Raw genomic sequence first — 25,391 nt, 5'->3', positions numbered from 1 at the left:
GACCCGGTGAAAATTATAGACATGCGATAATAAAATTAATATTTTGCGAAACGAATTTGATCCGGCGTCAATAATGAACCGGCGATAAGGCCAAGCATGCGTTAATTATTTTGAGAAACGAGTTTGACCCGGCAGTAATTCTAGACGTGCGAATACTATATTCCCTGCGCCAATTCAAGGAAATACGGTAAAACAACTTGTGCTGATTTGTTTATTCATCCAAATGAGGACGTCAGGATTAATGTCTCCAACGAGCATGTTTTGTAGTGACGTGGGGTTTGAAGCGTGATACTGATAAAGCATGTTTTCTTTCCTTTCCTCAGATGGATTAAGCATCTCATTAGATTGTGAAGCTGACGCTTATACAACACAAGTCACCGTCACTCCGGGGATGTGGATAAATAATGCACATCCTTTCTATTTGTTTCCCTCTGCGTGATGTTTTTAGAGGAGGTGCTCCATGTTTGCAGATATTTCAATGAATGAACGCTCCGGTGCACGCGGAATAAACGGGAAGCTGATAGGACATTCCCCCTGGAGAGAAGCCCCTCCCCTTTAAACGCTGTGACTTTCTCTCTTCTTTCTGCCAGCTGCAAACACTCCCACTCCTCACTTCACTTGGACCTTTGCCTTGTCCTCCTCCTCCTCTCAGGATCCCTGCTTGGATTGATCCCGCACCCTGCTCGCTTTTGTAAGAAAACAGAAGAAGAAACGACCACCCCCGGCAGGATTAGGAGCGTGGAGGACATTTGTTCAGTGGGCGACATGAGGGAAGGCGGAATAAAGCCTGCAAAGTGTGTGAGAGGCTGAACACGCTGCTGGTGAGTCCATGTGTGTGAGAGGCTGAACACGCTGCTGGTGAGTCCATGTGCGCTTCTTCCCTCTTGCTATTGTTTGCATTGACACTTGGATTTATACGCTATTATTTCTACTAGTTTTTCTGTGTGCTGCCGTGTTAATGTTGTAAAAGTGCAGCCTTGGGCAAAGTTCACATAGCAAAACAGAAGGAGTGTCTTTTGGCCAGCTGATAGTTTCCCTTAACGCTCCTTTTTGCTGCCTGATTACTTAACAATTTAATCTTCCTGAAGATTTATTATGGTATTTTTATAAGCCAACACTTGCTCGGAATCTTTTTAGTCCTAGAACAGGTGTGAACAGTCACTCCGAGGACAGTCTTATTGCTTCTAAACACATCTTTCAATGTTATCACACATCAATGTTAGTACACACAACAACAATCTATTTACTATGTAAGCAATTGGGTGTAACCAGCAGGCACAAGTAGGGATGTCCGATAATGGCTTTTTGCCGATATCCGATATTCCGATATTGTCCAACTCTTTAATTACCGATACCGATATCAACCGATACCGATATCAACCAATATATACAGTCGTGGAATTAGCACATTATTAGGGATGTCCGATAATGGCTTTTTGCCGATATCCGATATTCCGATATTGTCCAACTCTTTAATTACCGATACCGATATCAACCGATACCGATATCAACTGATATATACAGTCGTGGAATTAACACATTATTATGCCTAATTTGGACAACCAGGTATGGTGAAGATAAGGTACTTTTTAAAAATAATAATAAAATAAGATAACTAAATTAAAAACATTTTCTTGAATAAAAAAGAAAGTAAAACAATATAAAAACAGTTACATAGAAACTAGTAATGAATGAAAATGAGTAAAATGAAGTGTTAAAGGTTAGTATTATTAGTGGAGCAGCAGCACGCACAATCATGTGTGCTTACGGACTGTATCCCTTGCAGACTGTATTGATATATATTGATATATAATGTAGGAAGCAGAATATTAATAACAGAAAGAAACAACCCTTTTGTGTGAATGAGTGTAAATGGGGGAGGGAGGTTTTTTGGGTTGGTGCACTAATTGTAAGTGTATCTTGTGTTTTTTATGTTGATTTAATTAAAAAATACCAAAAAAAAACCAAAAAAAAAACCGATACAGATAATAAAAAAAACGATACCGATAATTTCCGATATTACATTTTAACGCATTTATCGGCCAATAATATCGGCAGGCCGATGTTATCGGACATCCCTAGGCACAAGACATTGATGCAACGTTGATTACCGTATTTTTCAGACTATAAGTGGCAGTTTTTTTCCTAGTTTGGCCGGGGGTGCGACTTATACTCAGGAGCGACTTATGTGTGAAATGATTAACACATTAGCGTAAAATATCAAATAATATTATTGATCTCATTCACGTAAGAGACTAGACCAGGGGTCGGCAACCCGCGGCTCTGGAGCCGCATGCGGCTCTTTAGCGCCGCCCTAGTGGCTCTCTGGAGCTTTTCAAAAAATGTATGAAAAATGGAAAAAGATGAGCGGAAAAAAATATATTTTTTGTTTTAGTATGGTTTGTGTAGGAGGACAAACATGACACAAACCTCCCTAATTGTTATAAATCACACTGCTTATATTAAACATGCTTCACTGATTCGAGTATTTGGCGAGCGCCGTTTTGTCCTACTAATTTTGGCGGTCCTTGAACTCACCTTAGTTTGTTTACATATATAACTTTCTCCGACTTTCTAGGACGTGTTTTATGCCACTTCTTTTTCTGTCTCATTCTGTCCACCACACTTTTAACGTTGTGAGTGAGTGCACAAAGGTGAGTTTTGTTGATGTTATTGACTTGTGTGGAGTGCTAATCAGACATATTTGGTCACTGCATGACTGCAAGCTAATCGATGCTAACATGCTATTTAGGCTAGCTATATGTACATATTGCATCATTATGCCTCATTTGTAGCTATATTTGAGCTCATTTAGTTTCCTTTAAGTCCTCTTAATTCAATTTATATCTCATGACACATGTAATATGGCTTTTAATTTTTTGCGGCTCCAGACAGATTTGTTTTTGTATTTTTGGTCCAATATGGCTCTTTCAACATTTTGGGTTGCCGACCCCTGGACTAGACGTATAAGATTTCATGGGATTTAGCGATTAGGAGTGACAGATTGTTTGGTAAACGTATAGCATGTTCTATATGTTATAGTTATTTGAATGACTCTTACCATAATATGTTACATTAACATAGCAGTTGGTTATTTATGCCTCATATAACGTACACTTATTCAGCCTGTTGTTCACTATTCTTTAGACATTTTAAATTGCCTTTCAAATGTCTATTCTTGCTGTTGGCTTTTATCAAATACATTTCCCCAAAAAATGCGACTTATACTCCAGTGCGACTTATATGTTTTTTCCCTTCTTTATTATGCATTTTCGGCCGGTGCGACTTATACTCCGGAGTGACTTATACTTGAAAAATACGGTATACGCAGGCCCGGCCCTAACCAATCTGGCGCCCTAGGCAAGATTTTAGGTGGCGCCCCCCCCATATTTGAACATCAAATATGTTGTCTTTGTAGTGCATTCAATTGAATATGGCTTAAAAAGGATCCGTTTATATTTACATCTAACACAATTTCCCAACTCATATGGAAACGGGGTTTGTATATATATATATATATATATATATATATATATATATGTATATATATATATAAATATAATATATGTATGTGTATATATGTTACTTTACATCAGGGGTCACCAACCTTTTTGAAACCAAGAGCTACTTCTTGGGTAGTGATTAATGCGAAGGGCTACCAGTTTGATACACACTTCAATAAATTGCCAGAAATAGCCAATGTGCTCAATTTACCTTTAACTTTATGTTATTATTAATAATTAATGATATTTACACTTAATTGAACGGTTTGAAAGAGGATAAAACACGAAAAAAATGACAATTAAATTTTGAAACATAGTTTATCTTCAATTTCGACTCTTTAAAATTCAAAATTCAACCGAAAAAAAGAAGAGAAAAACTAGCTAATTCGAATCTTTTTGAAAAAATTAAAAAAAGAATTTATGGAACATCATTAGTAATTTTTCCTGATTAAGATTAATTTTAGAATTTTGATGACATGTTTTAAATAGGTTAAAATCCAATCTGCACTTTGTTAGAATATATAACAAATTGGACCAAGCTATATTTCTAACAAAGACAAATCATTATTTCTTCTAGATTTTCCAGAACAAAAATTTTAAAAGAAATTCAAAAGACTTTGAAATAAGATTTAAATTTGATTCTACAGATTTTCTGGATTTGCCAGAATAATTTTTTTGAATTTTAATCACAATAAGTTTGAAGAAATATTTCACAAATATTCTTCGTCGAAAAAAACAGAAGCTAAAATGAAGAATTAAATTAAAATGTATTTATTATTCTTTACAATAAAAAAAATAAATTTACTTGAACATTGATTTAAATTGTCAGGAAAGAAGAGGAAGGAATTTAAAAGGTAAAAAGGTATATGTGTTTAAAAATCCTAAAATCATTTTTAAGGTTGTATTTTTTCTCTAAAATTGTCTTTCTGAAAGTTATAAGAAGCAAAGTAAAAAAATTAATGGATTTATTTAAACAAGTGAAGACCAAGTCTTTAAAATATTTTCTTGGATTTTCAAATTCTATTTGAGTTTTGTCTCTCTTAGAATTAAAAATGTCGAGCAAAGCGAGACCAGCTTGCTAGTAAATAAATCACATTTAAAAAATAGAGGCAGCTCACTGGTAAGTGCTGCTATTTGAGCTATTTTTAGAACAGGCCAGCGGGCTACTCATCTGGTCCTTACGGGCACCACGTTGGTGACCCCTGCTTTACATGCAGTCGACTTTCGGCCCCCAGCCAAATTTTTTTAGCCCAATACGGCCCCCAAATCAAAAAGTTTGGACAGCCCTGTTGTAACCTTTCCTTGTCTTCCTCATCCAGTCTCATCCACCACACTGACTTTGGAAGCAGCGCCGCCATGGCGAAGTGGCTCAAAGACTACCTGAGTTTCGGCAGCAGGAAGGTACCGCCCCAGCCTCCCACGCCGGACTACACGGAAAGCGAGATCCTAAAAGCCTACCGCCTCCAGAGGGAACTTGACTTTGAGGACCCGTACGAAGACCCAGAAAACCGGTCCAGGGCCGAATCGGGAACGTCCGAGCCCGCCACCCCTGTGTATGGCTCGCCCATGAAGTCCTCCAACGCAGACGTCAAATCCCCCAAACACAGACTCATCAAAGTGGACTCCCAGGACCTGGGGCGCACCAAGATCCTGCTGAGCGCAATCTCCTTAGATGACCAGCAAGAACCTGTAAGTGTCTCAGTAGGGGATGACAAATTAGGCTTCAGAGGGACGTGAGAGCGAGGGGGTGCAAGCACTTCCTCAATACTCTCGTCTCATTTACCATCACCGTGACAGCTTTATTGATCGCACTCCGTGAGCAAATGTGCGTCGCAAATATCTTTGCATACATTTTAGCCTGTGCACCACACCAATGTCTACCGTGGAGGGATGACAGAATAATTGAACAGTCTGTCGAATTACAGGCGGTGTGTGGCAATCCCTGGAGCAGGGGTCACCAACGCGGTGCCCGCGGGCACCAGGTAGCCCGTAAGGACCAGATGAGTAGCCCGCTGGCCTGTTCTAAAAATAGCTCAAATAGCAACACTTACCAGTGAGCTGCCTCTATTTTTTAAATGGTATTTATTTACTAGCAAGCTGGTCTCGCTTTGCCCGACATTTTTAATTCTAAGAGAGACAAAACTCAAATAGAATTTGAAAATCCAAGAAAATATTTTAAAGATTTGGTCTTCACTTGTTTAAATTAATTAATTAATTCATTAATAAAAAAATACAACCTTAAAAATGATTTTAGGATTTTTAAACACATATACCTTTTTACCTTTTAAATTCCTTCCTCTTCTTTCCTGACTATTTAAATCAATGTTCGAGTAAATTTATTTTTTTTATTGTAAAGAATAATAAATAAGTTTTAATTTAATTCTTTATTTTAGCTTCTGTTTTTTCGACGAAGAATATTTGTGAAATATTTCCTCAAACTTATTATGATTAAAATTCAAAAAAAATATTCTGGCAAATATAGAAAATCTGTGTAATCAAATTTAAATCTTATTTCAAAGTCTTTTGAATTTCTTTTAAAATTTTTGTTCTGGAAAATCTAGAAGAAATAATGATTTGTCTTTGTTAGAAATATAGCTTGGTCCAATTTGTTATATATTCTAACAAAGTGCAGATTGGATTTTAACCTATTTAAAACATGTCATCAAAATTCTAAAAATTAATCTTAATCAGGAAAAATGACTAATGATGTTCCATAAATTATTTTTTAAATTTTTTCAAAAAGATTCGAATTAGCTAGTTTTTCTCTTCTTTTTTTCGGTTGAATTTTGAATTTTAAAGAGTCGAAATTGAAGATAAACTATGTTTCAAAATTTAATTGTCATTTTTTTCGTGTTTTCTCCTCTTTTAAACCGTTCAATTAAGTGTAAATATCATTAATTATTAATAATAACATAGAGTTAAAGGTAAATTGAGCAAATTGGCTATTTCTGGCAATTTATTGAAGTGTGTATCAAACTGGTAGCCCTTCGCATGAATCAGTACCCAAGAAGTAGCTCTTGCTTTCAAAAAGGTTGGTGACCCCTGCCCTGGAGTTTGAACCTATCACCAATAATCAATAGGGTTTGGTTTTGCAAGCTGAGAGACCCCACAAGAGCAAATTTGGGGACGGTATTGTTAAGAAAAAAGGAGGAAATACTATAAGACAGTTTTTTTAAAGGGGTCAGAAAAAGACAGGTGTTTTTATATTTGTGGTCGAGACCTTAACTAGGATTGCAGGATATAAACAATATCAATTATAATCAATTTGGCCGACGACGGGGTCATTTAATTGATTGTGGTGCCCCACCACGGCAAAATAAAAGCCGCCACACCTTAAAAATGAGTTGTTTTTGTCCGCGAAAACTACTTAAAGAAATATACCGCGACCCCGAAAGGGACAAGTGGTAGGAAATGGATGGATGGATGGATATTGTAGAAATTGATATACAGCACAGGCCAAAAGTTTGGGCACACCTTCTCATTCAATGCGTTTTCTTTATTTTCATGACTATTTACATTGTAGATTGTCACTTCCGAACTATGAATGAACACATGTGGAGTTATGTACTTAACAAAAAAAGGTGAAATAACTGAAAACATGTTTTGTATTCTAGTTCCTTCAAAATAGCCACCCTTTGCTCTGATTACTGTTTTACACACTCTTAGCATTCTCTTGATGAGCTTCAAGAGGTAGTCACCTGAAATGGTTTTCACTTCACAGGTGTCATAGTTTTGATGCCTTCAGTGACAATCTACAATGTAAATAGTCATGAAAATAAAGAAAAGGCATTGATGAAAAGGTTGTGTCCAAACTTTTGGCCTGTACTGTACATAGCAGGGGTGGGCAATTAATTTTTACCGGGGGCCGCATGAGCAACCCGAGCACTGCTGGAGGGCCACATCGACAATATTTCAATTACATTTTGCTCAATATTATTTTTGATATATACCGTAAGATAAATAATAATAATAATAATAATAGTAATACTTCAACATAGTGTGTGTAACAGCATTCCATGACTAATATAAATAAATTAACATGAATAATAAATGACTGTAGAATAAGCACACGTATGACTGAGGAGTCATAGTGTAACTTTGTGTGGTGTTTGAGTTGTCCGACTTTTTGTGTGGCCATAAACGCACCAGTGGTTTAGTGGTATGCGTGTTGGTGACAGATGACAAGTTGGTTTGTATGGCAGAAAATGACTAGTTTTTCCAGATAGAAGTGTGAAAACTCATGTTTTTGGTGTGGTTATGGCCCAATATAAACAGTTTTGCTCAATAAAGTGATGGATATAATTCCTGTCCTCGAAGCATCTCGATAGACGTTACAATAATTGAACGGTGTTCAATTGAACGGTGTTGACGAACACCGTTAGGGCCGCTTGTTGTCACTGTCACTCAGAGTTGCATTGCAAAATTACATAGAATAAATGTGTTTATTTTGTTTAGAATTCAGATGGGATTTGATTTGGTGCGCGGCATATATTTGCTGTGCGCAGAGGACGCTTGAGCAGTGCGCAATTGCGCAGGCGCGCACCTTAGAGGGAACGTTGCTCGGCAGTCCATGTCTTGTTGAAAACACGCCATTCCTCATCAACTTTTCTCTTTTTAGCGTCTCGGGTGTAAAGCGTGCATCACTTGTCGCTGCATGTGCACCTTCACTCGCAGGTTACACACGGACACACGCCCATAAATAATACTTTTCAAAATAAAAGCAGCACAGTTGTATTGCGCGCACGACATAGATGTTTTTTCAACTTTATTTTGTAATTTGTGATTGCAGCTGTTCACATTCACTCACAATCACGCACACGCATACGTCCACACGGAAGTAATACAAATAACGGTTTTCAAAACAAAAGCAGCACCGTTGTATTGCACACTCGACATAGATACTTTTTTAAATTTAATTTGTAGTTTATAATTGGCCTCACGCGGGCCGGACAGGGACGCACAAAGGGCCGGATGTGGCCCGCGGGCCGCAGAATGCCCAGGTCTGGTATATAGCCTATTATATGCGTGCTATTGACTGGTGACGTACCGAAAAATCAGCCGCCGGAAAAAAATACTGTGATTACTGGAACAGCGCTGCCAAAATCCGATGTTGTGATGACGCCATTTTTAAAAGTTTATTTAAGAAGCTTTTGGTGAAATCAGGACATGTGAAAATAGCAAAATCTAAGAATAATCTTCATATAACCCAGCAGATGGAATTTTGGTTAGAAATATTTGACACGAAACGAGTCACCAAAGCTGCCCAATCGAATCTTTAATTGATGCAAATTATTTTTTTTGTTGCGCCGTGTTTGGTCACATGACAAAAATACCAGTGCAAAGTGTACATAGAATAATTTTGTAACTATTGGTCCAGACCAGAGTTCTGTTGGGACCCTTCTTTTAGAAGGGAACAGTCTACCCAGATTCTTTTATTTTAAGGCTGTTAAAATGACGAGCGCTGACGAGAATGGAAGTTTAACAATTGATTTTACGAAAAGTAGCAATACAAATGAGAACAGAGTTGCTAAAAGTTCGGAGAAATCTCTAAAATGGTTTTGCTTTTGTCCCGATCCCACTTTGACGGGGATCGAAGCTGAAAGTTTGCACCTGGTACTTTTTCCTCTGTAACCTAAATGAGATACAATAGGTGTGTACTTGCAAAGATATAAAACACACAGTGCTAAGGCTGTGCACCACACGATTCTAATTGATTCCATTTTTAGGGGTAACAATTCGATTCAGAATCTATTCTCGATTCAAAATCAATACTTATTTAAATAAAATTAGGTGCCAGTACAATGATTGACTACATTACTTGATAAAATTGACTAACATCTCTGATATTTTTTACAATTTTGCTTAGATGAAAACTGGTTTTGTTTAATAAAATCCTACCCAAACATTTGATGAAGTCAAATACAAATAAGGCAACAAGAGAGTTGTCCCCCATTTCTCTTTTCTTAAATTAAATCTGTACACCAGATATGATCATCTAGATCAACGCTATGATTTGCCTGATTGGCTGGACAGGAGAGGTAAAACAAAACATAAAAAATATGTGTGTGTGTGTGTGTGTGTGTGTGTGTGTGTGTGTGTGTGTGTGTGTGTGTGTGTGTGTGTGTGTGTGTGTGTGTGTGCGTGTGTGTGTGTGTGTGTGTGTGTGTGAATGAATAAAAAAAATATATATATATTTTTTTAAATAAATAAATAATATATATATATATATTTAAATGAGTAAATAATTTTTTTATTTTTTTTTAAATGAATAAAAAAAAAAAAATCCACTACCGTTCAAAAGTTTGGGGTCACATTGAAATGTCCTTATTTTTGAAGGAAAAGCACTGTACTTTTCAATGAAGATAACTTCAAACTAGTCTTAACTTGAAAGAAATACACTCTATACATTGCTAATGTGGTAAATGACTATTCTAGCTGCAAATGTCTGGTTTTTGGTGCAATATCTACATAGGTGTATAGAGGCCCATTTCCAGCAACTATCACTCCAGTGTTCTAATGGTACAATGTGTTTGCTCATTGGCTCAGAAGGCTAATTGATGATTAGAAAACCCTTGTGCAATCATGTTCACACATCTGAAAACACTTTAGCTCGTTACAGAAGCTACAAAACTGACCTTCCTTTGAGCAGATTGAGTTTCTGGAGCATCACATTTGTGGTTGTCAATTAAACGCTCAAAATGGCCAGAAAAAGAGAACTTTCATCTGGAACTCGACAGTCTATTCTTGTTCTTAGAAATGAAGGCTATTCCACAAAATTGTTTGGGTGAACCCAAACTTTTGAACGGTAGTGTATATTTTTAAATGAATAAATTAAAAAACAATTTTTTTTTTTAATTAATAAATAAAAATAAAAACATATTTTTAAATGATTAAATAAATTATTATTTTTTAAATGAATAAAAAAATATATATATTTTTTTTAAATGAATAAAAAAAAAATGTTTTAAATTAATGAAAAAATAATAATATATATATATACTGTATATATCTTTTTTTTAATTAATAAAAAAAAAAAATTTTTTTTTAATTAATATTAAAAAAATATATATATTTTTTAATATATTAAAAAAAAATATATATATATATATTTAAATTAAAATAAAAGTTTTTTTTTTTAATAAAAAAACAAAAAAAAGATATATATATTTTTTAAATAAAAAAAAAAAAGGTATATATATTTTAATTATATATATATTTTCAGACAAGTCATGATATATTTTTTATATCATTTATTCGGTCAAGAATCGTTACAAATAAGAATCGCGACTCATTGGAAAATTTAATTTTTTATTTTTGACACCCCCCTCTAGGGTACATTCATTTTGTATATCTTCTTTGAGCAGAACCAAGTCCAAATCTAGTCATTTCTAAGGCGTTCCATTTTGCCCAAATGCGGAAAACATTCCTCTAACAGTTAATAACCACACGTGCGAAAGCCATGAATGACCAAAAAAAAGGTCGATTTGATCTTAAAAAAATAATTCAGCAAATTTAGATTTTGAAAAAGTCAGTTCAGCTTCGCGTGGGATCAAAGTTTTACTGTTTTCATCGCAAAAGTTGCTGCGAAGGTGATTCGAGTAGCGAGTTCCCTTGTTAATTCCCCAGGATGTGTGGGAAAGCCGCACTCTAATTAACACCGCGGATTCCAGTACATCCGTAGATAAGGAGAATCAATGCTGGGGGTTAAAATCACCTTTTTATTTTGAGACTTGGTGTGTAAGCTCCACTTGTCTGAAAACGGCTGAGACAAAGAGTCCTAGTCTTGCATTTTGCCAAAGGGTGTGTGTGTGTGTGTGTGTGTGTGTGTGTGTGTGTGTGTGTGTGTGCGTGTGTGTGTGACCATATGGCTACCTTTGTCGCCATCAACGAGCCAGTGAACTGCTGTTTCCCTCCTGAATTACGACTCAATGAATGAATGCATTTGTTCCATTTGGGCATCCAAATGTAGCGTAACACAAACAAGACATTAGCTTCTCCTGGCCTCTAGTATGTCTTTCAAGTGACAAGAGAATATTAGGAACCAGTAATATTCCTGCTAAATATAACATCTACAACCTCTGTTGGCACCCTAAATGTTTTTTTGTTTGTTTTTTTAACAAACAAGTGTCATAATACTAGCATAAAAACTACAAGCAAGCATCTATTAGCTTTTATTGATCGCGCTCCGTGAGCAAATGTGCGTCGCAGATATGTTTGCATACATTTTAGCCGGTGCACCACACCGATGTCTACCGTGGAGGGATGAGAGAATAATTGAACAGTCTGTCAAATTACAGGCGGTGTGTGGCAATCCCTGGAGTTTGAACCTATCACCAGCAAATTTGGGGACGGTATTGTTAAGAAAAATGTAGGAAATACTTTATTGACCCAGCTTTAAGACAGCTTTATTAAAGTATAAAACGGTCAGAAAAAGACAGGTGTTTTTATATTTGTGGTCTAGACTAGAGATGTCCGATAATGGCTTTTTTGCCGATATTCCGATATTGTCCAACTCTTAATTACCAAGTCCGATATCAACCGATACCGATATATACAGTCGTGGAATTAATATATTATTATGCCTAATTTTGTTGTGATGCCCCGCTGGATGCATTAAACAATGTAACAAGGTTTTCCAAAATAAATCAACTCAAGTTATGGAAAAAAAATGCCAAATGGCACTGCCATATTTATTATTGAAGTCACAAAGTGCATTATTATAGACCAGGGGTCACCAACCTTTTTGAAAGCAAGAGCTACTTCTTGGGTAGTGATTAATGCGAAGGGCTACCAGTTTGATACACACTTCAATAAATTGCCAGAAATAGCCAATTTGCTCAATTTACCTTTAACTCTATGTTATTATTATTAATTAATGATATTTACACTTAATCGAACGGTTTAAAAGAGGAGAAAACACGAAAAAAAATGACCATTAAATTTTGAAACCTAGTTTATCTTCAATTTCGACTCTTTAAAATTCAAAATTCAACCGAAAAAAAGAAGACAAAAAATAGCTAATCTTTTTGAAAAAATTACAAAAATAATTTATGGAACATCATTAGTAATTTTTCCTGATTAAGATTAATTTTAGAATTTTGATGACATGTTTTAAATAGGTTAAAATCCAATCTGCACTTTGTTAGAATATATAACAAATTGGACCAAGCTATATTTCTAACAAAGACAAATCATTATTTCTTCTAGATTTTCCAGAACAAAAATTTTAAAAGAAATTCAAAAGACTTTGAAATAAGATTTAAATTTGATTCTACAGATTTTCTACATTTGCCAGAATATTTTTATTTTATTTTAATCATAATAAGTTTGAAGAAATATTTCACAAATATTCTTTGTCGAAAAAACAGAAGCCAAAATGAAGAATTAAATCAAAATGTATTTATTATTCTTTACAATAAAAAAAATAAATGTACTTGAACATTGATTTAAAGTGTCAGGGAAGAAGAGGAAGGAATTTAAAAGGTCAAAAGGTATATATGTTTAAAAATCCTAAAATCATTTTTAATGTTGTATTTTTTCTCTAAAATTGTCTTTCTGAAAGTTATAAGAAGCAAAGTAAAAAAATGTATGAATTTATTTCAACAATTGAAGACCAAGTCTTTAAAATATTTTCTTGGATTTTCAAATTCTATTTGAGTTTTGTCTCTCTTACAATTAAAAATGTCGGGCAAAGCGAGACCAGCTTGCTAGTAAATAAATAAAATTAAAAAAATAGAGGCAGCTCACTGGTAAGTGCTGCTATTTGAGCTATTTTTAGAACAGGCCAGCGGGCTACTCATCTGGTCCTTACGGGCTACCTGGTGCCCGCGTTGGTGACCCCTGTTATAGAGGGTAGCGGGGGGTGTATATTGTAGCGTCCCGGAAGAGTTAGTGCTGCAAGGGGTTCTGGGTATTTGTTCTGTTGTGTTTATGTTGTGTTACGGTGCGGATGTTCTCCCGAAATGTGTTTGTCATTCTTGTTTGGTGTGAGTTCACAGTGTGGCGCGTATTTGTAACAGTGTTAAACTTGTTAATATGGCCACCCTCAGTGTGACCTGTATGGCTGTTGACCAAGTATGCATGGCATTCACTTGTGTGTGTGAAAAGCCGTAGATATTATGTGATTGGGCCGGCACGCAAAGGCTGTGCCTTTAAGGTTTATTGGCGCTCTGTACTTCTCCCTACGGCCGTGTACCACTCCGTACAGCGGCGTTTTAGTCATAAATTTTACTTTTTGAAACCAATACCGATAATTTCCGATTTTACATTTTAAAGCATTTATCGGCCGATAATATCGGCAGTCCGATATTATCGGACATCCCTAGTCTAGACCTTAATTAGGGTTGCGGGATATAGACAATATAAATGATATACATTTGGCCGACGACAGGGTCAGGGTTCCCCCTGAATTTATTAATTGTGGTGCCCCACCACGGCAAAAAAAAAGCCGCCACACTTTAAAAATTAGTTGTTTCTTTACGCGAAAACTAATTAAAGTAATATATTGTAGAAATTGATATACATTACAGCAGTGATTTTCAACCACTGTGCCGTGACACACTAGTGTGCCGTGAGATATTGTCTGGTGTGCCGTGGGAAATTATGCAACTTCACCTAATTGGTCCAATAAATATTTTTTGCAAATCAATAATCATAATAATGTGCCTTTGTCTAGTGCCTGTGCTGTGTAGAGCTCGGCAGGATAATCTTGTAATACTCCCTATTCCATACCAGTAGGTGGCAGCAGGTAGTTCATTGCTTTGTAGAAGTCGGAACGCGTCAAGGATGGTTTGTCGTGATCCCAATATGCAGAGCACAGCGGGAGACAGTGTGCAGGTAAAAAGGTATGTAACGCTTAAACCAAAAATTAACAAAAGGCAAGTCCCACTAAGAAAAGGCACTGAAACATAGGGATGGCTATGTAAAACAAAAGTAAAACTGAACTGGCTACAAAGTAAACAAAAACAGAATGCTGGACGACAGCAAAAACTTACAGCGTGTGGAGCAAAGACAGCGTCCACAAAGCACATCCATACACGACATAATGTCCCCACATAGAAGGATAGCGTACGCACAACTTCAATATAGTCTTGATTGCGAAAACAAACCGGCTGCTCAAAGGAAGGCGTGACGCTGCTACAGGAGAACACCAACAAAACACGAAGGGTCACCAAAATAACAGCGCAAGACAGGAACTAAAGCACGACACACGGGAAACAACGACAAACTCAAAATAAGGCACGACAACCTGGTGGAGGTTCATTTTTTAACCTTTTCTGCTGGTGGTGTGCCTCTGTATTTTTTTTATGAAGAAAATGTGCCTTGGCTCAAAAAAGGTTGAAAAACACTGCATTACAGGCCAAACGTTTGGACACACCTTCTCATTCAATGTGTTTTCTTTATTTTCATGACTATTTACATTGTAGATTGTCACATCCAAACTATGAATGAACACATGAGGAGTTATGTACTTCACAAAAAAAGGTGAAATAACTGAAAACATGTTTTATATTTTACTTTCTTCAAAATAGCCACCCTTTGCTCTGATTACTGCTTTGCACACTCTTGGCATTCTCTCCATGAGCTTCAAGAGGTAGTCACCTGAAATGGCTTTCACTTCACAGGTGTCATCGTTTTGATGCCTTCAGTGACAATCTACAATAGTCATGAAAATAAAGAAAATGCATTGAAGTGAAAAGGTGTGTCCAAACTTTTGGCCTGTACTGTATATAGCAGGGGTCACCAACGCGGGCACCAGGTAGCCCGTAAGGACCAGATGAGTAGCCCGCTGGCCTGTTCTAAAAATAGCTCAAATAGCAGCCTTTATTTTTTAAATTTTATTTATTTACTAGCAAGCTGGTCTAGCTTTGCCCGACATTTTTAATTCTAAGAGAGACAAAACTCAAATAGAATTTGAAAATCCAAGAAAATATTTTAAAGACTTGGTCTTCACTTGTTTAAATAAATTCATTATTTTTTTTACTTTGCTTCTTATAACTTTCAGAAAGACAATTTTAGAGAAAAAATACAACCTTAAAAATGATTTTAGGATTTTTAAACACATATACCTTTTTACCTTTTAAATTCCTTCCTCTTCTTCCCTGACAATTTAAATCAATGTTCAAGTAATTTTTTTATTTTTTTTTGTAAAGAATAATAAATACATTTTAATTTAATTCTTCATTTTAGCTTCTGTTTTTTCAACGAAGAATAATTGTGAAATATTTCTTCAAACTTATTATGATTAAAATTCCAAAAAATTATTCTGGCAAATCTAGAAAATCTGTAGAATCAAATTTAAATCTTATTTCAAAGTCTTTTGAATTTGTTTTAAAAAAATGTTTCTGGAAAATCTAGAAGAAATAATGATTTGTCTTTGTTAGAAATATAGCTTGGTCCAATTTGTTATATATTCTAACAAAGTGTAGATTGGATTTTAACCTATTTAAAACATGTCATCAAAATTCTAAAATTAATCTTAAAGGCCTACTGAAAGCCACTACTAGCGACCACACAGTCTGATAGTTTATATATCAATGATGAAATCTTAACATTGCAACACATGCCAATACGGCCGGGTTAATTTATAAAGTGACATTTTAAAATTCCCGGGAAATATCCGGCTGAAACGTCGCGGTATGATGACGTATGCACGTGACGAAGTCAGAGTAACGGAAGTTATGGTACCCCGTAGAATCCTATACAAAAAGCTCTGTTTTCATTTCATAATTCCACAGTATTCTCGACATCTTTTGCAATTTGTTTAATGAACAATGAAGGCTGCAAAGAAGACAGTTGTAGGTGGGATCGGTGTATTAGCAGCGGACTACAGCAACACAACCAGGAGGACTTTGTTGGAGCGCTAGCCGCGCTAGCCGTGCTAGCCGCGCTAGCCGCCGACTTCACCTTGACTTCCTACGTCTCCGGGCCGCCAAACGCATCGGGTGAAGTCCTTCGTCCTTCTGCCGATCGGTGGAACGCCGGTGAGCACGGGTGTTGATGAGCAAATGAGGGCTGGCTGGCGAAGCGGAGAGCTAATGTTTTTAGCATAGCTCTGTGCAGTCCGGTTGCTAAGATAGCTTCAATGGCGTCGTTAGCACAGCATTGTTAACCTTCGCCAGCCTGGAAAGCATTAACCGTGTATTTACATGTCCACGGTTTAATAGTATTGTTGATTTTCTATCTATACTTACAGTCAGGGGTTTATTTCTTTTGTTTCTATATGCAGTTAAAGCAAGATACTATCACGTTAGCTCGTAGCTAAAGCATTTCGCCGATGTATTGTCGTGGAGATAAAAGTCACTGTGAATGTCCATTTGGCGTTCTCGACTCTCATTTTCAAGAGGATATAGTATCCCAGGTGGTTTAAAATACAAATCTGTGATCCACAATAGAAAAAGGAGAGAGTGTGGAATCCAATGAGCCAGCTTGTACCTAAGTTACGGTCAGAGCGAAAAAAGATACGTCCATCACTGCCTCTCAAGTCCTTCACTGTAACGTTCCTCATCTACGAATCTTTCATCCTCGCTCAAATTAATGGGGTAATCGTCACTTTGTCGCTCCGAATCTCTCTCGCTCCATTGTAAACAACGGGGAATTGTGAGGAATACTAGCTCCTGTGACGTCACGCTACTTCCGCTACAGGCAAGGCTTTTTTTTTTTATCAGCGAGCAAAAGTTGCGAACTTTATCGTCGATTTTCTCTACTAAATCCTTTCAGCAAAAATATGGCAATATCGCGAAATGATCAAGTATGACACATAGAATGGATCTGCTATTCCCGTTTAAATAAAAAAAAATCATTTCAGTAGGCCTTTAATCAGAAACAATTACTAATGATGTTCCATAAATTATTTTTTTTATTTTTTCAAAAAGATTCGAATTAGCTAGTTTTTGTCTTCTTTTTTTCGGTTGAATTTTGAATTTTAAAGAGTCGAAATTGAAGATAAACTATGTTTCAAAATTTAATTGTCATTTTTTTCGTGTTTTCTCCTCTTTTAAACCGTTCAATTAAGTGTGAATATCATTAATTATTAATAATAACATAGAGTTAAAGGTAAATTGAGCAAATTGGCTATTTCTGGCAATTTATTGAAGTGTGTATCAAACTGGTAGCCCTTCGCATTAATCACTACCCAAGAAGTAGCTCTTGCTTTCAAAAAGGTTGGTGACCCCTGGTATATAGCCTTTTATTTGCGCGCTATTGACTAGTGATGCACCGAAAATTCAGCTGCCAAAAAAAAAAATACTGTGATTACCAGAACAGCGCTGCCAAAACCCAAAACCCATCTTTAAAAGTTTATTCAAGAAGCTTTTGGTGAAATCAGGACTGGTGAAAATAGCAAAATCTAAAAATAACCTCCATATTCAACCCAGCAGATGGAATTTTGGTTAGAAATATTTGACATGTAACGAGTCACCACAGTTTCCCAACCGAATCTTTAATTGATGCAAATGTTTGTTTTTTTTACTGCACCGTTTTGGTCACATGACAAAAATACCGTGTGCACACAGTTTTTTTGTAACTATCGGTCCACACCAGAATTACGACTCTCGATGAATGCATTCGTCTCATCCGTGACAACAACGACATGGACTACACACCGGAGCTCTTGTAAAAAGAGCTCAGCAGCGCATGCACTTTTTGCGCGGGATGAAAAGAGCACAGCTCCCTCCCCCCGTTCTCACCACGTTCTACAGAGGCACTATAGAGACCACCTGCTGACCAACAGCATCTCTGTCTGGACTGGAGCCTGCAGTGCCTCACACTGGAAGTCTCTCCTATCCAGGAGATTGCAAAAAGCCGCTGCCTGACCAGGGCTCAGAAAATCTGCAAAGACTCCTCCCACCCCCACCAAGGACTGTTTTCACTGCTGGACTCTAGAAAGAGGTTCCGCAGCCTCCGAAGCAGAACCTCCAGGTTCTGTAACAGCTTCTTCCCTCAAGCCGTAAGACTCTTGAACGCATCATAATTAAATTATCCCCTCAATTCCCCGCAAAATGGATTAACTCGCTGGAATAAAAAAGACAATATAACATACATCCATAAACGTGGACGCATGTGAAAAAGTGCAATATATTTATCTGTACAGTAACCTATTTATTTATTTATACCGTATTTCCTTGAATAGCTGCAGGGGCGCTAATTAATTTAAAACCTCTTGTCACTCCTGCGTTTACCAAAAGCATGCGGGATTGGCAAGCATGCGTTAATTATTTTAAAACCTCTTCTCACTCCGGCGCTAACCTTATCATGAAAAGCACATTTAATTAAAAAAAAAACGTTATTATGGTCTTACCTTTAGGTACAAATGAGTCCATGCGCAGCTCCTATAGAAGTCTTCCTTATCTTTCTTCAGTTTTAAAAGTCTCTCTGTCTCGATGGAGATCTTCCTTTAAGTATTACCTTCTGCTTCGATTGAAAGTCCAGTTTGAAAACTGTTTTATTTTAGATATGTAATCCTCCATGGTAAAAGTGCAAGCGAACAATGGCTCCTCATTATTGCTGCTTGTTGTCTTCTTCTGCAGCACCGGTATTCTGCAGTACCAGCAGTTGCAAGAAGGATCACTAGAGCCCTCTACCACCAGGAGGCAGAAGTCATTTAATGACTCATATTTGACCCGACGGAAGTGCCAAGCATGCGCTAATTATTTTGCGAAACGAATTTGACCCGGCTGTAATTCTAGGCGGGCAAATACTATATTCTCGGCGGCAATTCAAGGAAATACGGTATATGCACCTTTATTGCTTTTTTATCCTGCACTACCATGAGCTAATGTAACAAAATGTTGTTCTTATCTGTGCTGTAAAGTTCACATTTGAATGACAATCAAAAGGAAGTCTAAGTCTAAGTCTCATGCCAAATGTAGCGTAACACAAACAGGACTCTTTTTTTTAATTTATTTTTGTTCCTCCTGGCCTCTATTATGTCTTTCATGTGACACCCATGCTAATTGTTTTTTTGTTTTGTTTTGTTTGTAAAGTGTCAAAATATTAGCATAAAAACTACAAGCAAGCATCTACTTAGCATGCAAGCTGCTGAGAGGTGTTGCGTTGACCAGCATTCCTCCAATGGGGAATTCAAATTGCTAGTCTCTCCCAGATTCTTTTCATGGCACATAAGCTGATGTTTATATTCAATCAACAGGCAGTAATTGGTATTTTGTGGTTTATTCTCCAAGCTTAGAGGACAACCGTGAGACCAATCTAGCACACCAGCGTTCCCCAGCCCGGTCCAGATCGGTCTAGCTCGGTCTAGCTCGGTCTCCCCTCCAACCCCCGGAAGTCCCGTGATCTTCCCTCTGTCCCTCGCCCCCACTCCCTTTGTTTAGACTACTCCGAGTTATCTCTACTCTGACACATTCCAATCTAGAAGGCCAACACCTTACTATGAGACTCAAAAGAAGGAGGAATACTAGCTATTCTTTATATGACTATAGGAGTTTAGAAAGAAGTAACACTTAAATATGGATATGATTTTGATCTGCTTCCAACAAGTCCCCCTTTAAGATCTTCTAATAAGATCTTTATTACTTGTACAAAACTTATAAAGCACGCCCCACATTAAAGTAGGTGCTGTTTTTTTTCTTTAAGCAAGCTAGCAATAAAACAACAGCTTATTTACATGGGAGATAGATGGAGGGAGTCCACGTCAATGTCGTCATGGTCAGGGAAGTAAACCAACAATTCTCGAAAGTCTTAAAGTTACCACTTTGCTAGACCCCCTTTAGTGACACTTAGCCCAAGGGGCGATAAAGCAACCGCATGAGGCTATGATGGCCAAAAAAGCTCCGAATGGAGACCAAGACAGACTTAATTAGGTCAGTCCACCTGCCTAATGTGCTTTGAAGCCAATCTTTGAAGGGGTCAGAGACCCCTGAAACTTCAGTAGTTCCCTAGACAGGGCCTGGAGGCCCTTTAAGGCCCTCTGAACTGAGCCATCGGGGGTAGTGTTGTTAGGAATGAAGGTACAGCATTGGTCACCAAACATTGCACACACTCCTTCTTCCTTGGCTAGGATGCGGTCAAGGGCTATGCGGATCTGAACGGCCCTGAGGGAGGTCGGGGCAAGTTGTTCAGCAAGTCCCTCAACGGCGTCACGAGTCAGGTTGGTTAGTCTCAACGGCGACGGGGAGTTAGAGAGGCCGCTGAAACAGGAGTTCCAAGGGGTGTTTAATTTGGTGAGTGGGGTCACCAGTCTAACCATAGCACAAAGCCCAACGGCTGACGTCGGGATTCTAATGTACAATCTGTGCTTCCCACAACACCAGAATAAGTCAGCTCGTGCCCAAGGGCCTATCCTAGAGCCATCTATCAGTGTGGTGCACCAGTAACGGTTGATGTCACCCAATTTGTTGGGGGACGAAGAGGGTCCTGTAATTTGAAAACGCGTGTAATTCAGCTTTTGGCCCACAAAGGGAAGAAGTCGGGTGGCATTGTCAACAGAAGGGTACACATGTCAGTACTGCTGAGAGGGGATGTGCTTCTTTGTCATGAGCCAGAATGCTGATTTATTGAGCGTGTTGTATGAGAAGTATATGCACTGCAATGTAGTCCAAAGCTAACACTCATACTTCATGCCATCTACATGTTGAAATGAGTGTTCTGTCCTTGTTCAGGCCGTGCCGTCTGCTCCACTGGCAGGGGACACGGACTATTCTGACCCGTTTGATGCCCGGTCGGACCATCGACCAGAACCAGATGTGAGACCGGTTCCCTCTGAGAACAATGGCTACATGGACCCTTATGAGGCCCAGAGTGTCATAACAGGTGAGTAAGGCAGTTACTTCTACTCGTGTTGTACAAGATAGGAAGTGATAATATCTTTACAGTTTTCTTTAAAGGCCTACTGAAATGAATTTTTTTTATTCAAACGGGGATAGCAGATCCATTCTATGTGTCATACTTGATCATTTCGCGATATTGCCATATTTTTGCTGAAAGGATTTAGTATAGAACAACGACGATAAAGTTCGCAACTTTTGGTCTCTGATAAAAAAAAACCTTGCCCCTACCGGAAGTAGCGTGACGTAGTCAGTTGTTCACTCCCTCATATTTTCCTATTGTTTTCAACGCAGCTAGAGCGATTCGGACCATTACCCCATTAATTTGAGCGAGGATGAAAGATTCGTGGACGAGGAACGTTAGAGTGACGGACTAGAATGCAGTGAAATACATATTTTTTTTCGCTCTGACCGTAACTTAGGTACAAGCTGGCTCATTGGATTCCACACTCTCTCCTTTTTCTATTGTGGATCACGGATTTGTATGTTAAACCACCTGGGATACTATATCCTCTTGAAAATGAGAGTCCAGAACGCCAAATGGACATTCAGTGCCTTTTATCTCCACGACAATACATCGGCGAAATGCTTTAGCTACGAGCTAACGTGATAGCATCGTGCTTTAACTGCATATAGAAACAAAAAAATAAACCCCTGACTGGAAGTATAGATAGAAAATCAACAATACTATTAAACCGTGGACATGTAAATACACGGTTAATGCTTTCCAGCCTGGCGAAGGTTAACAATGCTGTGCTAACGACGCCATTGAAGCTAACTTAGCAACTTAGCAACGGGACCTCACAGAGCTATGCTAAAAACATTAGCTCTCCACCTACGCCAGCCAGCCCTCATCTGCTCATCAACACCCGTGCTCACCTGCGTTCCAGCGATCGGCAGAAGGACGAAGGACTTCACCCGATGCGTTTGGCGGCCCGGAGACGTAGGAAGTCAAGGTGAGGTCGGCGGCTAGCGCGGCTAGCGCGCCAACAAAGTCCTCCTGGTTGTGTTGCTGTAGTCCGCTGCTAATACACCGATCCCACCTACAACTGTCTTCTTTGCAGCCTTCATTGTTCATTAAACAAATTGCAAAAGATGTCCGGAATACTGTGGAATTATGAAATGAAAACAGAGCTTTTTGTATAGGATTCTACGGGGTACCATAACTTCCGTTAAACTGACTTCGTCACGCGCATACGTCATCATACCGCGACGTTTCAGCCGGATATTTCCCGGAAAGTTTTAAATGTCACTTTATAAGTTAACCCGGCCGTATTGGCATGTGTTGCAATGTTAAGATTTTATCATTGATATATAAACTATCAGACTGCGTGGTCGCTAGTAGTGGCTTTCAGTAGGCCTTTAAAGGTTAGTACTATTAGTGGACCAGCAGCACGCACAATCATGTGTGCTTACGGACTGTATCCCTTGCAGACTGTATTGATATATAATGTAGGAACCAGAATATTGATAACAGAAAGAAATGGGGGAGGGAGGTTTTTTGGGTTGGTGCACTAATTGTAAGTGTATCTTGTGTTTTTTATGTTGATTTAATAAAAAATAAAAAAAACAAAAAAACAAAACGATACAGATAATAAAAAAAACGATACCGGTAATTTCCGATATTACATTTTAACGCATTTATCGGCCGATAATATCGGCAGGCCGATATTATCGGACATCCCTACTTTAAAGCATTATGTTTCCAAAGGGGTAATAATGAATACATGGTAATGTTCATACAGGCGGTCCTCATTTTACCACCTTCTGCCATAAATGACATTATTAGATTAAAAAAAAAGAGGAGACAATATCATGTTTTGTTTTTTAGTCCATTTTTTCCCTTGTTGCATAGAAGATGTTTTACACATCATCTTTAAGTCACTTTCTGACAGTCTCTTCAGGATGCGCCGTTCTTATTTACGTGCCTCCACTTGGACAGCGTCATCTTTGTTGTAGCGGTGCAGCGTGCAAGGACGGGAGTGGAAGAAGTGTCAAAAGATGGCGCTAACTGTTTTAATGGCGTTCACACTTTACTTCAATCAATAACAGAGCAGCATCTCACTAGTGCAACAACAACGCCCGAAATGTGTCCCGTGAAAAAACGTCCGACCGTAACTCTCTAATATCTAAAGTTCCGTGGGTGCATTATGTGAACCCACTATACCGGTAGTTTTTAGCGCTTTCATAGCTAGTCTACTGACAGATATAAGTAAGAACTTTACGCTACTTTTGTCAGGTTCAAACACTGATGACATCTATTAAACAGACAAGAAGCAAGGAATCATGCAGAGACAGAGTTCAATTTGGCTCAATGAGGAGAGAAGTTTTGGGCTGTACTCTTAGTTACAGATCCAACCTACACTCTAAGGTCCAGACCCACGTGCTCCTCTATTTATTTGGGCGGTCCCTGGTTACATCACTGAGGCTGCTTCTGAAGGAAGGGGGGGTCACCTCAGCAGCCCCAGTTGGACACAATATATGATTATTCAGAAATGTACTCGTGATATCGCCCCGTCTCTGCTTTGTCTGCGTCACGGTGCTCGATGTTCTGGACACAAACACTGATACGAGACGACTCGCAATCCAAGATTGTAAGTTGTGTCTTTGCACGGATAGAAAAGTGCAACTTCAGCACAATTGATAATAACTATAGCAACGGCCTTTAAGCATAAGAGTTGTGTGATAACTTACACATGATTATTCTAACAACTTTATATTAGAAATGCCCCATAACAAGAAGATAGAGAAAAAGAAGAAGGACTACAATGGCGGACTTGCGCAAATTTTCAGGATTTATGCAGATCCCAAAAACAGATCAGCAGGTACCAGAAGGTAAGAAAAGTTGGTTTTGCGTAATATTTAGGGATGTCCGATAATGGCTTTTTGCCGATATCCGATATTCCGATATTGTCCAACTCTTTAATTACCGATACCGATATCAACCGATACCGATATCAACCGATATATACAGTCGTGGAATTAACACATTATTATGTCTAATTTGGACAACCAGGTATGGTGAAGATAAGGTACTTTTAAAAAAAAAATTATAAAATAAAATAAGATAAATAAATTAAAAACATTTTCTTGAATAAAAAAGAAAGTAAAACAATATAAAAACAGTTACATAGAAACTAGTAATGAATGAAAATGAGTAACATTAACTGTTAAAGGTTAGTACTATTAGTGGAGCAGCAGCACGCACAATCATGTGTGCTTACGGACTGTATCCCTTGCAGACTGTATTGATATATATTGATATATAATGTAGGAAGCAGAATATTGATAACAGAAAGAAATGGGGGGAGGGAGTTTTTTTTGGGTTGGTGCACTAATTGTAAGTGTGTCTTGTGTTTTTTATGTTGATTTAATAAAAAAAATAAAATAAAAAAAAACCAAAAAAAAACGATACCGATAAAAAAACAAAACGATACCGATAATTTCCGATATTACATTTTAACGCATTTATCGGACATCCCTAATAATATTGCTTAACTAAACGCCAGATAATGTCCGCTAATGGGTGCCATTTTGCGGTCCTTATACACACACCATAGTAATACTGGTATCTCTGACTACGGCAGCCGTAACGGGCCGACAATCCATCGAGCGGTGCGGCTTCAAAGTTGTACTAAAATATTTTGAAATATTTTTGAGCGCCGTGTGTAATGTTCTTTATTTTCAATGGAACATTTAAAGTGTTGGTGTTGTTTACTGCCGTCATATTGCAGTGTGCACGGAATCTCTTATGTGTGACTGCCATCTACTGGTCACACTTATCATCTCACCATGTACCAAATAAAATTGCTTCAAGGCGGGTAAGCACAACCAGAATTATTCCGTACATTAGGCGCACCGGGTTATAAGGCGCACTGTCCATTTTTGAGAAATTGAAAGGATTATGAGTGCGCCTTATAGTCCAAATAAATATGCTATATTCTGAGTGACTCATTGAGCTATAATAGACCCCGTACATGTGTAGACCGAGGGCTTCCTGTAATTCCTTTTTGTCTGAGTCTGTCCCTGGGGGGTCGTCCACCGCCGACGCTCCCTCCCTTCTTCCCTCCTGCATCATCTCACTGCCGTCTACCCTTTTTCCATT

The 25,391-nt window shown here is 37.9% G+C and overlaps 1 protein-coding gene across 4 annotated transcripts in view; it reads left to right on the top strand.

Annotated features, from left to right (window-relative positions):
* The first annotated feature begins 613 nt into the window (after positions 1–613).
* shdb (Src homology 2 domain containing transforming protein D, b) overlaps positions 614–25,391 on the top strand; it is a 94,534-nt gene continuing 69,756 nt past the window's right edge. For 3 of the 4 annotated variants that reach the window (XM_062027730.1, XM_062027732.1, XM_062027733.1), the window contains exons 1-3: positions 614–858; positions 4,823–5,192; positions 21,122–21,272. In XM_062027730.1, the coding sequence (XP_061883714.1) occupies positions 4,860–5,192; positions 21,122–21,272 (484 nt within the window). In that variant the 5' untranslated portion in view covers positions 614–858; positions 4,823–4,859. The remainder of the gene's footprint in view (positions 859–4,822; positions 5,193–21,121; positions 21,273–25,391) is intronic. The other variant, XM_062027731.1, reaches the window with a different exon arrangement.

This window comes from Entelurus aequoreus, linkage group LG19, assembly GCF_033978785.1.
Source record: "Entelurus aequoreus isolate RoL-2023_Sb linkage group LG19, RoL_Eaeq_v1.1, whole genome shotgun sequence".
NCBI lineage: Eukaryota > Metazoa > Chordata > Actinopteri > Syngnathiformes > Syngnathidae > Entelurus > Entelurus aequoreus.
Note: the sequence above shows the minus strand (reverse complement) of the source record. Positions and strands in the feature narration are given on the sequence as shown.